General features: G+C 36.6%; 1 protein-coding gene across 1 annotated transcript; it reads right to left on the bottom strand.

Annotated features, from left to right (window-relative positions):
* Nucleotides 1-11,374: 11,374 nt before the first annotated feature.
* Nucleotides 11,375-15,048, bottom strand: LOC126915706 (NAD kinase 2, mitochondrial-like). The gene is made up of 4 exons (XM_050720638.1): nt 14,564-15,048; nt 12,559-12,643; nt 12,206-12,464; nt 11,375-11,986 (listed from the first exon to the last, which is right to left on the bottom strand). Exons 1-4 carry the CDS (start codon nt 14,923-14,925, stop codon nt 11,757-11,759), a joined length of 936 nt encoding a protein of 311 aa, XP_050576595.1. The 5' UTR covers nt 14,926-15,048; the 3' UTR covers nt 11,375-11,756.
* Nucleotides 15,049-15,615: the final 567 nt, after the last annotated feature.

The raw sequence follows: 15,615 nt of genomic DNA, 5'->3' as shown, positions 1-15,615 counted from the left end.
CGGCTTCGTCGGCTTCGATCACTTTCATTTGCGGATAAATTCAACTACGAAATGTGTTTACCGTTGATAGATTTTTTAATCAGTCCATTCCGGAGAACGCATACTTATAGCGAAGGAAATGGGTGCCAGTTTTATAGAACGGTGCACGAAATTGCAAAAAGTCATATCCTCTTTTCGTTTGCTGTTAGAAACAAATGTTAGAGGACAAAAAGGAGAATGGTTGCAGAAGAAGACTAGTTTTATCTCTTTATCGATTTAGGATCGCATATTTTCGTGTTTACGATAGGAGGTATATGAGCATTACGAAGTTGCAATATACTGCTTATTAATTATATATGAAATTTGTTATTAAAATAATGTGAACCTTTTGGTTTTCGTATTAGTAAGATACTATGAATTTTGAATATCAAGTCAACCGTATGTGAATGTTAACGGCGATAATGAACAGCGAAAATATCGTGGAGATTAGATCTTATTATGGAATATTATACATTTTTTAAAAGGAGAATAATTTCGAAATTTTGTTATTCACCGAAAGTTATCTTGATCTAACATTTAGAACTACACTGTAGGATAGCTAAACAGAAGATTCTAATTGATCAGTATTTTAGCAATAAAAACATCACACGTTGGTGCGTCATATTAAATGATTAGATGTGAATGTGTAATTGCTGTGGAATTGCTAATTCCAAGTCTATTTGGTATTATCTACTGTTTACGATCAAGATTTGCAATATTGAAAAATTCTTACTCATCTTCTAGCGCGTATGATGCTGCGAAGTTTTTCTATTTATAATATGAGATTGTACGTAATTAACGAGAAAAATTAGATAAGAACGAAATCGTATTTTGATATAAAGCAAGTATCGCAGAATCTGCGTGTAATAATGGTCCAATCACATTGGTCTGTCTAATACGATAACAATGAATTATTTAATTAGCTAGTTTGCAATCGTCGACGTCGAATATTGGCAGAATGCTCGTATTGAGCAGTGTGCGAGGCGCGGTATACGTTTGTGGCAATCGATGTTTGCTTTGCATACTATTCATACGTTTATGGCTGACGTGTGTTTGCCCATTTGTGAACGGGCTTGCGATTGTGCAACTAAAGGGGTAGATGGATTATTTAATAAAATTGATACTCGACGTTTAAAACTTTTGTACGTATCACGGACAGCATGAATACGAATACAGCAAATAAAAACGATTCACCGCTTTTTTTATACATATGTATATGTATATGTATATGTATATGTATATATATATATATATAAACATATATATATATATGTTTCAATGTTTGATCGCGTGCGCGGCAGCGAGAAATTTTCATTTGGAATTGATAAGCGTGAACACATACAGATATTTAAATCGCAACAAACGCGCGCGTAGTGGGTCAACGTTTGCCTGGATCCATAGTTTACGCGAGCGAGATATTTCAATATTTGAAGAACGATTGAAATTATTATATAATAGTCTCACACATTTATCTAGGAGGGGAAGAAATTAAGCGATCTGTGGAGTTTGGATTTTGAAATAAAAGACTGCAAACAATTAACTTCCATGTTCAGGCTAAATTCCAACGTTGATTTCTCCCCTTTAAATGATTGAAAGTAGATATTTGAATAGCCTGAAAGAATAATATAATGCTTGTATCTTCTATCTATATATGTACACCCTATAGAGGGTGTAATAAAAATACCGGTCAATATGCAAAACGAAATGGAGATATTCTTTGGTTTATTGGCAATCTGGTCGATCTTCGACGTGTTCAATGTTTTTGGAATAACGGCCCCGTGGAATCCTTCTTCCGCTGTCGAAAGGAAGTAAGTGTGACAGATTATGTCTTGGTAATTTATTATGTAATAAAAACGGTGACACGTAGTCGATTGGTACTTTAGATGTTGAGATCGTAGATTAATAGCGAAGGTTTTCCTCGATGTCGAAGGGTTTCTTATAAAGGCGAACGATTTATTTCACAGACTTTCAGCACAGTAGCAGAAGGTATTTCTCACAGGATTGGCAGTTTTGTGAGCTCAACCTATCATGTAACCAGAAATATGTTCGGACACGTGTTGAGCGCACTACAAAAATTACAGTGACGAGTGTTTCCTTTAAATTTAACAATACACACGACGGGATATTTTTTATCGAAACAACGAACGATTGTTATATTTGTTTTAATGTTTCTGGCTGTAAATATGTAGTTAAATATGTTTACCATGTGGCGTGTCCGTATAGTGGGGTAATAAGAAAAAAGCGTGAAATATAATCAGCCGATTTATTACGGTCGAAGATATTAATTTTGTTAAAAGATCTGGCGAAAAGGCGAGAACAAAGAAGAAAGTTCTTTTATGTATGTAACGACAGCTTGAAGGAAGCTGTAAGGGATTCTCTTCTGGGTTTTCTTGGTCTCGCAATCTTTCGGTACATTATTGAAGAAAGATCAACAAATGCAAAGCAACCTTTATCCAGAAAGACACAGAATATTACTTCTGTTGCCATTTCCCTTTGAAACTTTAATATTTGTTGTTTCATCCTTTTACACTGGACCAGAGATATTTTCCTCGAAAGATTCTTCACACTTTTAACACGTACTATTTTTTTTTTATTAGAAATCCAATTATCGAAGAGAATTATTCACATTCACATTCACATCCATATTCGTTTAAAAGTTAATTATGATCAAAAACCAATTATCCTCTATCTGAAGGTACAAAGGACGAATGTGGGAAGATGGTGAACGAAAAAGTTATTAGTCAGGAGGCAATACGCGTTTTATCATTTCTTTCAATTACCACCTACGATTTGCCTTTATGAATGAGCCTGGAACGAGTGTTTTAGAGGCCTCTTACGTCGTCGGCGTTAGGGGTCGGTTGTCCGGCGCGTGGCTGTATTTTTCTTTGGGCTTTTAATTAGTCCGGTCATTAATTAAACACAACTTAGCCCGGTTCGGAACCCGGTTGCCGCCGCTGCTCGACATCCGCCGGCTCCTAACCCTTTTTTTCCGGTTCACCATCCACCTTTTCTGTTCCGCTTTGCTACACTCCACGAATTTTTACCTAGTATGCCTCCAACGTGTAAACATGCCAGCGCCAATTTATTTCATCGCGGGGAACATTTTAAAACAGCGGTCCAGGGAATAGTTTCTTTCTTCATCCTTCTCCCTTCGCCCTTACAACGGACCTCCACCGGTTTGTTCTTCCACTTCCTACGAATCTCCATTTTCTCCAAGGATCAAGTTAACGCTATGCTATATCTGGGAACTGCGGCTTTTATTAAAAAATGTATTTTCTCAAAACTTGTGTTTAAAACGATCAAATGGGTTATAGATGAAAGTACACATCGCTGACGTAATACGTATTAAAACGCTATAGTTTTATTGACAAACTCTAACAAGCTTTGCTTCATTTTAAATTATAAGATACAAAGGGAGAGATTTCTAACGAAAGAAAATTATAAAATAAAAGACTATAATATAAGAAAAAGCACATTTTTTAAAAATGATAAAATAACTAGAAAGTAGAAGTAATTAAAAGAATTAAATTTGTACTAAATAATGTTCTCTGATACTTACAACTGCCAATGCACGTATTCTTCTTTCTTCCAACTTCTATCAATCGTTTCACCATTTTATCAACCTTCTCCTCCATCTTTGACTTGTCTTCTATCTGCTCTCCGCTGTCTGTCTTTTGCCAAGCGTCGTGTAGTACCAGTTTTTCTCCTTCTCTTTCCGTATGCTTGCCTCTCTCGTCGCGATTTACGAGGTTGCGGAATAGCCGCAGGCTTTGAAACGGAGAAAGCCCGGCAGGGATAAGTGGTCGTTTTGTGTCTACGCCGGCTAGAGGGTGGTATTTCTTGTTCGGTGATTAATGCAGAGTTTTATAGCGGCTAGTATTATCGGGGAATATAATATTTATGTAGGGTGTTGGAATTGACGTTGTACGGGCGCCATTGGTTCCGTGAAATTACCCTTCCGTTGTTGCGACAGAGCGCAACAACGTCGAAGCAAGAATTTGCCTGCGGATACAAGAGGTTTATACTCGTCTGGTTTCAGTATAGGTTACGTATACATATATACATATATATCCTTACGAAATAAGAAGGCTGACTTGAATTTTCGATTTGTAAATTTTCTCTGGAAGTCAAACAGAGAAGATGTTTCCGATCGAATACGAATCGACCTCAAATATTTCTTTCGTATTTGGTGTGTAACGAACGGTGTATACGTCGCGAGGGTTGGTCTTTTCAAAGCTTCGAATTTAAGCTTTAAATTTCTTTCATTAAATTTACAGACATAATTCTAAATGTTATTTTGAAACCGGGGCCAACTTTCATCATTCACGTCGTTGATTAAGATTGGGTTCCTTCTAACTTTGAGGACTCCTTAATATTCCTTCTATTAAAAATAAGGTGTATCATAGTTACATTTGCAAGAACTAGAAGGAAATTAATTGGTCTTTAATAAAACTTCCTGTTCCGTGATTGTTCTGAGGAGCTCTTGCTTCAAACAGAACATAAAATCTGATTGTTAGATTAAAGCGATATGTGAAAAACGAACATAGTGTTCAAACTGTCTGACACAGATTTACAATGTATACTAGATCCATCTTATATCTCGTCCTTAGACAATGTCCATAGATAAATAAGTCAAAAGGTACAGCGATCGCGACGTCGAAGACCGAACAAAAATATCTTTTACAATAATTTAACGATCATCCTCCTTTCAATTGTGTTCTTCGAGGAAGGAGGGTCTCTTTTATGTTCTTATCCTTTGAAATCTTTTAATGGGAATTTTCTACGCGGATGGCAAGGTGACTTAACTGACTGACTGATAATATTATTGTACCCTGTAGAAATGGAAGAACTTTTAATACGCAAGTCTGGAACGAATCGAGTTATTTCAAGGCAGAGGCAAGGCCGACGCAACCTCCATGGAGGATGGTAACTGCTTATAAATTGATTTCTAAAGAACTCTTGGTTCTACTCATTCTTGTTTCCTTTATTATGAAGTACAATCGATGGTTAAGAAGAACCTTCCTTGTCATAATTGCTTTGGAAATTCGAGAATTGGACAGATTTTGACGTTTAATGTTATTTTTTAATTTTCTAAAACGCGATATGATTTCCAGTAGTGATTTATATCCCCATCCGTTCGTATGTTTCGATACTGACTATCATTATTTGTTGCTATATTATTATATAATTATCGTATTATTATTTTATCTCTAAATAATTCAATTACGATAATCATTAATCCTTGCTCTTTCGCTAGAACGAAAAATTTCAATCAATAGCAATCCTTTATTCTGAAAGAAAAATGTCGGTCCTAAAAGTTAAATGATCAAAACGATTGTAGCGTATATTTGGCAAGTTTTCAGATCTTCAAGATACCTGAATAAAAGGTAGACTACTTGTTGTAGTAAAGCGGTTGAAACGTACAACTGATAGTACTTCGATCACAGCTGTAATTACAATCGCTAATTAAAGAAACGATATCACACTGACAATGTTATCCATTCCACGAGATACAAAAGCATTGGACACGTTTTCGCTTTGAATTCAACGTCAATGATATTCTTTGAAAAGCAAAGAGAGAGGGCACAGTTTAACGCGATCGCCTCCTGCTGTTGGAATGGTCGCGCTGATAAACCGAATTCCCTGTCACTTCGATAAGGCAGCGAAACAAAATGGTCTATCGCCATCCCTCGCTACCGTCTGCTAGGAAAGAATCGCGTTGCTTTCGTCGGTCTTATTGTGATTTCCGATTCCGTTCGATTTGTCGTCTCGGCCGATTCCGTTCAGTCGCTGAACTTGCAAATGCAGCCAGGTGCATCGATCGCGGACACTCGGCAGCACGACGCGACGCTAGGGTGCAACCAGAGGTTTGGGCGGATGGGAAGGGGAAATGGTCTGGAGGCGTACCTGTGTAAAGGGGAAAACGAGCGACGAGAAACGATCGTGAGAGCTCGTGGAGGGATAGAAACGGGCTGCATAGAGGCGCGCGAAAGAGAAATGGATAAGAAGAGGACGTCCTTGTTGATGGAGAGCAGACAGAGGGCATCTGATAAAAAGAAAGAAGACGAGAAACAAGTGACGGTGTGAGAGAGACACGTGTAGAGACAAGACGGAGACGACGAGTACAACGAAATGTTAGAGTGAACGGTGATCGTTTTATAGAGAGAAGATGGTGGCGTGGGTCGATCGGCGAACAAGCGACGACCGATGCAAACGAAAGGTAAGATAATGGAAAATCAGAAAGAACGAGCCGGTTGGATTGTCGCGGGGCCGGAGACAGGTGGAAATGTAAAATGGCAATACTTCAAATTCATTTGCGTGACAATCTCCGGTTCCTTCCGCTCGATCGACCGTCTCTCCGCCTCGATAAAATCAGAAGTTCGTCTGCTCGAAAATCGGAGGGCTGATACTAATACGAGAGGAGGCCTTCGCCGAGGAAGAAACGTAACACGTAAGGCGGCGGGAGAATCGTTGGACGAAGAAAGAAATAGAGGAAAAGAAGGGAACGAGATGGAAATCATAAAGAGGAAAACGAGAGGTGGATATTCTTGATCCTTTTCGGTAGTTCCGCGGTTCGTTCGCTCCGACGATTTGCCCTCAAAACTCATTGGTCGTGGCGAAAGGGAAATGAGCCTCGGCTCTCTTTCGTTTACCTCCATCGTTCGTCTTTTCGCCCACCCTCGTAACAGTTATCTTCCGAGACACTCGCGTTAATTCGCCGCCGTTGTACAATTCCTTGTACCACGATTTGGGGTATAATTGTCAGATCTACGAGGCTCCATAACATCTTTCGCGTATATTTATCAAGTATCACCGTAGATACATAGAGCTGGAAATTAGTAATAAACTTTAGAAACGAATAAATTCTTGTACGCCGTAATAACAGTCGTTAAATATTTTGAAAAGTTTTGAAATATAAAATAATCAAAAATTCATCCATTATCGATACAATATGAACGTAATCGATCTTGAACATTGCGCTCTCAAATTGAAATTATCAAATATTTATAAAATACCCTTTGCCCCAAGGAACAGAAAATCTTCTCAATATCGAAATAAAACTTTAACGATACGTACTTACAGTTTTTATATCTCTATTAAATACTTTTATCGGATCACGCGTTACGAAAAGAACATTAAACACGGCTAAAGTATCGAGATTCATTTAGCTTTTGTTTCTTGATAACATCGACGAGTCCAATTTCGTTTTACCGCCCTCCCCCACTCTCACGCGGTTACCGTAGCCATCAAATTTCCCTGCAAAGCCGAAACAGCCTCCACAGAAAGAAGCGGAACAAGAATGAATCAAATTACACAGGCACGCAGGTGGATTAAAACGCTAAAGAGGAAAGAATTTCCATTGGCCTGAAAAAATGACATTAGCGAAATCCCCGTCGGTCCTTTTCGTTTTCACCCTTCCCCCTCTTCCTTCTCTCGTCGCGATTCTTTGTTTCTACCGGTATACGCTCTTCCTTCTTTCGTTTCTCTATCCTCCTTCGTCATTCTCATTTCCCTTGGCCGTTTCGTTTCGGTGCACTCGTTTTATTTCACCCGCCTCTCGTTCAATGATCCTCCAGCTCCCTTCCGACCTTTTCGAATTAACGTTTCACCACGAATCCGCAAATAAATTTCGCGAACCACTATTACCGGTCCAGCCAAGGGAAGGAAGTAAATCTCCGGATAAGAGAAACCGACCACCGTCGTGGTTATCATTGAAGAATTTATGTGATTTCGAACGTCCATTAACTAGTTTCGTATCGGTGGACAGTTAACCGAGAATAGAAATTGAAATCAAGCCGCGAGCGAATCGACCGAATCGATATAGATGAGTGTTCTCGAAATAGGATACATGAATCATCCTGATCGTATCCTGATCTTTAATTATTTCGAAGGGAAAGTTCTCGATGGTGAAGCACTCGAGCTTTTCTGCTTGCCAAAAACAACGTGGAAATAGACGTTAAAGATAGTATTCGAATGTATTTGCACTCCGGGAAGATTTAAAGCTTGGAAATTTTAAAGACAGTCTTGAGGGTTCTAGAGTTTCCAATGTTCCAGATTCTCATTGTGAGCGGGGTCAAAGACTTGATATTAGATTCAAGATTTCGATTGGGTGTAAGGTTTCCATCGGATTTTCAAATTCAATAGGCGACTCATGAATTCGATTGGAATTAAATATTCAGTTGAGTTCAAGGGTCTGATGAAACATAAAGAAATAGAAATAGTTCGATTGAAGTTAAATGAAATATATTAAATTGGATATAAAGATTCAGTCGAATGGCATTTCAGAAAATTTTATATTGTATCGTTCTTTATATTTTGTAAGTCCTATGTTGCACATTATAAATTCGAGTAAATACTGTAAGAATTGTTAATTCGCTAACAAAAGTAAAATTTGTCTGTCAATCTATGTATTGCTTTAATATTTGTATTGCGCTAAGTAGGTTAATTTATCCTGTCACGCTAAAAATAGGATAGTAACGGAGAAAGAAAGAGAACAGAGGAGAAGTAGAAAAGATGGGTCCACGAGAAGAATAAGACGGAAAGTAAGAGAAGAGAAACGAAGAATTATAGAATTTAGTAGTAACCAAGGGTACAGTGCATTCAGGTCGAATGTTGGGGCGACGTACGCAAATAGAATGCGAAATGTCAATTACGCCGTTCGTACTGTGCTTTATTAAATTCCGTTTCAGTTATTAGAGTTTGCAGAAAGTTCTGCAAATGCTCGAGATACGATACTGTTTCGTTAATGCGATACAGGAACGTAGAAAGGACGATCAACGAGTACACTTTAAAACCATTTTCATCCTCCCTTCAACAAACTTCTAGCTCAACAAATTATTGTATTAGTCAGTGTTTCAGTTCAGTATGTATTGAAAACATAGGAAAATTGTGTTTTCAGTTCCTTGGTATCTTGTCTAATCTCCAAACTGCTTTAACTCGTGTTAAAAATTTCATTTACGTTTATTACCTTTCATCTTTTTGATGTCAATTTCACGTTTATTGCTTTTTATAAAATATTTTACCTATTGACTTGGTTATTTTTCAATTTTGTGTTCAATATTGGAACAAATAGGTCTACAATAATACAGTGTATCTTCTCTTAATCAGATCGTGTAATCGTTAATTTCAAAATAAATTTAATTTGATATTATGATAATATTTGATGAATAATTAATAATAAAAAATAATTATCGATCACTATTATCGACCAAATTAAGGGTCACTACAGGAATTGAACAAATTCCGAGAAAGGGGACGGTCGATATACTTGAAGTTCCTGTAAAAGTATCAAATTTCGCTGTTCCAAAATTCCCAGTTCTGTTTCCTTTTAGCCGAACCTTTGTTGGGTTGGAAGCGTCTAAAACTTGTGCGAGCAGAAGACAGCGGCGTTCAATTACGAAGTACAAAGGTTTGGTCGATGTCGTCCGTTGTTCTTGGTCGGCCGTGCGTTTGTTTGTCTTCGATGAGTCCGTCTGGGGCGGATCTCCATTGTTCTTCACGGATTGGGTCTTTCGTAGGGATTAATGAGACTGGTTCTTGGTTTCTCAGACATCCGATTGAGAACCTATTTTAATAAGTTAATGATTCTACTCCCGAATTTTGTTGAATTTACCCTAATTAGTCTTCGTACGATTGAACACTTTCTAAATCCATTATTCGATCGACTATTCTATGAAAACAAAATTATCCGAAATCACATGAACGATAATCTGTTTTTGTCTTCTATGAAGAATTTTTCCAAACAAGTCTATTCAAATTACTATTCTGATGTTTTCTTATTCTCATAAGTAGAATAAAGAAATTCAGATATACAGTCACCCATAAAAGTCCTTGTACACCAGAAAGGCTATTTCTATTTAAATAAAGCATACGTAACACGATAACATATTCACTTTTTAACATAGATATAAAGCAATAATAAAATAGCTTTTAGGCGTTTTGGCATAAAACAAACTACCTTTGGACTGAATTTTTGTGGCATTTTAGTTTAATAGAAGTGAACTATAAAATATTCCTTTTTATAGAGTATACGAATATTTTTGACGATGAATTGGTACAATGAACTTTTGACTCAGATATATTCAAAGAGCGAAAAATATTTTTCAAAGTGATTATTGACACAAGTTCAAGGATGAGAATTTTCGGGCATCGTTTTAAATAACACTAAAGTTTCGACACATTTGGTTGATACGCGCAAAGCCCGACCTTTACAGCCTTTCAATTTTTTTACAACGGCTGCTTTACGTGCTTGTCCCGAAAATGTCGGTATATAGTGGCTACTTTACTTAGGTATCCTGTGTCTCAAGCATCCACAATTTGCGCTCGAGGAGTATGAAAACAGTGCACATAGCCGAACGAGTATGTATACAGTAATCTGCATATAGGGTGTGTTGTTAACTGACAAATTTCGTTTTCAAGCTTCCTAATTACAATTCATTTAATACATTTGGCAAATTAAAACAATCTTCCGCCAGTTTGAAATAAACAGAATTAAATGGAACGCCAACAGCGCGCAGCAAAGAATTTCTCATTTAAATAATTACGAAATCTGCTGCAATTAACCTTTGACAAAGTGTACTTACATTTTATTTTCATATCTTTTCATTTCTTTCATTTGTTTGATATACTCCCAGGTTTATTACTACCGTTTTACGACATCGTCTTCTTCCTTGTTCTCGAAATTGCCTGTGAAGTGTACTATTTTAGAGTTTGGAGCGGTGCCACGTATCCTTTTATTTCTATTATACCATTTCTTATCTCGTCGTTTTCATTTTATAACTTCAGTCTTTCCCCTTAGAATTTGAAGCTTTTTCTTTTTCTTTTTTTACTCTTGTATAATTTCATTTTTAATTATCACAGTTCCAGGCGTACTTTCATGTAAGAATACATTTCTGTGAAAGATCTTATCTTAAAAGACATGAGATAGGAGACACGAAGTAGAGTTAACTATATAATAAAGTGCTATTATTTCTAGTTAAGAAATCCAAACCGGGATTCGTGTATTTGACCAGAGCAGCAAGTAAACCATCCTGTATACCTTGCGGACTTTGTGAGTATCTTTGAATGTTTATTCGTACACAAACAGCAAGTATGAACACCTGATCTCGAAGGTCGGGGTGTCTGCGGTTCAGCCAAAACCGAAATTACGGGGTTAATGGAAGTCTGGACGTGGTTCGCCTCCTTGCAAGGAAACGGAAAACGGAGCTGGAAAGGTATTTCATTCTCCCTCTTGTTGTAGAAAAAGACCAGGCTGCCCTTTGCCGGTGAAATAACCGGCTCTTCCTATCTTTTGGTCTCAGACTACCTTCATTTTCGGAACAAATGCGCGCAATTACTTGCTACTTTGCCCTACGCCTCCGTCATTAGAGATAAATAAGAAATCGGACTGCATTAAAGCCGAAACTGGAAGATTGTAAAAGGAAAAGCTTTCTTGCTTCGTTTGTCCATATGAAAGAAAAATCGTTATTTATTAGATAATTTTTATATGCAATTGCAAAAGTTAGATAAATTGAACGATAGCGAAATTTCGATATTTCGCATGAAATACATTTTCATAAATGGGATAAGATTAAACAGTAGAAAATAAAATTACGAAACGGGAAATAGAAAAGAGAAATGCGAGAAGAAGTTTACTTTTAATTTGTCTATCGGACACTTATATTCCTGTGAAAAGTTCTACCACACAAGCACGCTTCCCAGAGAAACTTGTTTTAATGCAGCTACATGATAACTGTACATCAAGTGAGCATGATGCTTTTCAACGAATATTCAGGTTTGATATCGAAAGTTGCGATAGTGCCGTCGTTGAAGGGTAAAGAAATGCTTCCGTCTATCACCAAGCCAGCGTCAAAGCCACAGGATTTCACAGTAAGCTTGTTGCACTTTTGTCTGTCCAGGCAACATTTCTGGTTCTTGCAACGTGTAGTATGATACATTTCGCGGATCATGTATACCATGTTCAAATCCTCTGAAAAAGCATCTGCACTAAAAACGTTTTCTCAGAGCAAGCAAATTCGAGACAAAAGGTTCTATTATCTTTTCTTCTACTTTGTCTTATTATTTCTTATATTATCAGATTTTACCAAAGGGAGTTATAATTGTAAATTCTTCATTCACTAACCGAAATGTTATTATCTTAGCTACTATTTACTTGATCATAGTTACTGACGTTGAACAATTCAGTTACCTGGGGAATAGATGAGAGCTTGATGATATTTGTGGAGTAATTCGTTGGTTTCCTCGTTGCTTAATTTAATGCCGGTGGCTATTTCGACGATACATCGAACGGTTTCGGCCGATTGAATGTTAATAGATTTGTACCAGAATTGGGAGCCAGTACCTGTACAAACGCACATACCTGAACTTCGAATTTGACGCGGCTCTTGATCTTCAATTCTGATTTGTAAAGTTATTGGTCTGACTGCCAAAAATTCTCCTATAAATACCTAAATTTCACGTAAGATATATTGGCCATGAATTATCGAATATTCTTATAAATGTCGAATAGCGCAGGATTAAACGAAATTTCGTGCAACTAACTTCGTTCAATGCCAGCCAAGGCAAAGTCCTCTGCCGTGGTTGAAGTGAGTCCGCTATTTTCCTTTGTGTCGTTCGCGCAAGAGCTCTAAGAATTCAATTAACCTTAATTAAAGCGGTTAATGAGATTGATCAATGCTTGGTCGTGTTTTACATTCGTTTCTTCTTGCGTTTCTGCAGGAACGAAGGTGACGAAGGAAAGAACTTCTCGTCGAAGAATAAGAATACGTAAAAACGTATAAAGCGCTTGGTGCTCGGAGAAACGAGCTTATTTAGTTTTAATGGCATTAATGAAGGACGAGCGTGGAAGAGGACGAAGAAATTTTAATGAAGAGTAATGAAGAACGACGTTAATGATGAACTCTCGATGCATTTAGAATAACGAAACTCCAGCGATAGAGTAATTACATTAATATTAAACGTTTTCCTATAAATAGAATATTCGATCAATATTAACGAATAATTGTTATTAAATTAATTAATAAACTTTTGTTACGTGTTACAATAGGTGAACTCGGTTGTAAAATATTCACAATATATTGATAATTGCGTGTATACAATATAATATTCACGATAACAATTATTAATAACTGGACGTAATTTTTCATCAATTTGTATCTTTTTCAGTAAATTTTTTTCCTTTATCATGCACGAGCAAAGGTTTGCGATCGATCTGTACAGATTTCTAAATTTTACCTTTACTTTGAGCAAATTCGATTATCTGATATTCCTATACGATAATTAAAGATATCAAAGTAACGATAGCATCTAAACAAACTGAATGCAATTTGTCTCGCATTTTTTCCGATAAATTGTCCAAATAAATACAAACTCACGATTCTGGTTTTTTCCATCCGTATAAATTACGATTTCTCGTAAAATTCCTGTTATATACAATTAAAAAGTTACGTCTTCTTTGTATAACTCGTAACTACACGGTTATTGTAATTTACAAGTTCTAACTGCCGAAGTTCCGGCGTACAGGAGGTTATAACTTGAAACTACTCGGTAGAGAGGACCGGCCGTGAAATGAAGACGCATTACGGCCTTTATGAAAACGTAGAATCGACGATACGTACGGCTTACTTAAAACTTAAGAGAATAGATTGCCCGGAGAAAGAACTCCGTTATGCGATTCCTTCAAGGAGAGAGTGAGAGAAAGGTAGCTTGTTGCGGGCATTTTATCGTTTTTACCAACGTAATTTAAGTCTAAGAACCACCGAAGGAACGCGTAAAGTTTAATCTGCAGAATGGGAGCCGAAACAAAGACTCGAAACATAGCGTACGTAACAAATTCACGAGAATAAGAAAATAAATATTCTGTTGCTCGCGTGTTATTCTCTGCCTACGTTTTGTTGCACACCTTTTATCAACTAATAATACTAGACGAGTAATAATATTACGATGGAAGTTATGGCTTATAGATTTCTGTTGCATAATTTTAGTACTTCACGTAATTAGATGGAATTGGATGGCTTGCAATTTGTAAAATTGACGTGTAGAGCTGTACCTGATTTATTATCAAACATGTTACCGTGCCATATAAAAGAATTTATCGACGCTATTAATTTGCAACTGGTGGTTTGTAAAACTTCGCTAAAGATAGATATTATATTACTTCAATTGCAATTCTGTTATAAAATGGACAGAGTAATCTATATCGTTTTGAACAATTCCAGAGTTTGTAAATTACAAATTGATAAAAAATGCGTTATGTGAATTTCAAAACGTGGTTGTAGATTTCAAAATGCGATAGAACGGAAATGCTATGAATATTTCGAACATATAGGGCATAATGTAAGTGTGTGTGAATTGACAGGAGATTAAAAGTATACCTTGTGAACGAAAGTGGGGAGGAAGGGAAGAAGAGGAATCGAGAGTCTCGAAAAAGAAAAATTTCCTGCAGCTACCGCATTGTAAAAGTAACGAATAAAAATGCACATATTGATTTCTGACAGGGTAGAACAAACGCGGATCAGAAAGAATAACTTCTCTATAATGTACCCACTCGGCTCTTTTCTCTCCTTGTGTACGGCTCTTCTCGTGTATATGAAAAGGTCGTCTGTAAAGTCCTTCTCCATTCATTATTGTTCGAATGCGACTTCGCATCAATAGCGTGTATTTTCCTGTATGAAGTCGATCAAATATGCTTTCGATGTCCGTCGCGTATTTCGGAGGAAGCGTAAAAATGTTATTGTCGTTCGATCGGATGCTCGGATTGATGCCCAACACAGGTTTCACGTTGTCTGTAATTAATTTGGAGGATAGCAAAAACGTGCCATCTCCACCTATTGGAATCACCAAATCCGCCCAATTCATAAATTTCCATGCGTCTGCTATCCTGTGCAACGAAATATAAATAATATACATATAACGAAAGTTCGAATATTATCGTAACAAATATTATCATAGCGATAATATTAATAGTATCATCGCAAAATTGTCCTAAGCAAACAACGTGAGTTCAAAAGTAACATTCAATACTTAAAAAAAAAAAAAGAGGAACAAAAATATTAATTTCAAAATTTGGTAGAATTTATTTCGATAAGAATATTTTGCTGCAAATTTTTAAAATTATAAAAATCGTAAATTTCTTTTTATAGAAATTAATAGATAATATAATAATTCGAAAATGTTTATCGTATCTGCCGAAGAAGAGGTATTGAAGAAGAAAATTTAATGAATACGAGTGAAGTTAATGAATAAGAGTGAAGCATCGTTTCTTATTATATGACGAACGATGATATACGAAATGATAAATCTATTCAAACGGTTGTCAATACGTTAATTACTGAGGTAATTAAGCTACTATCTGAAAATATAAAAGTGAGAAATCATAAAGTCATAAAGGGAAAAATACGCGAACATTTCTGAAGCACCCGCTCCATTTTATCTTTCTTCTTTATATTTGTTGTATACAGGCGTAGCCGTTTCATCGGACATTAAACTTTATTACGTAATAATCTTTCGCCTTACCTTTTCGTAATAGAAAAATTGATGTCGAGCTTTTTTAAAATCGCTGCTAGATTTTGTTCGCAAGTAATCTGTTGTTGATGCTCG

Source organism: Bombus affinis, chromosome 4, assembly GCF_024516045.1.
Source record: "Bombus affinis isolate iyBomAffi1 chromosome 4, iyBomAffi1.2, whole genome shotgun sequence".
Taxonomy (NCBI): Eukaryota; Metazoa; Arthropoda; class Insecta; order Hymenoptera; family Apidae; genus Bombus; species Bombus affinis.
This window is presented reverse-complemented; position numbering and strand designations above follow the sequence as displayed.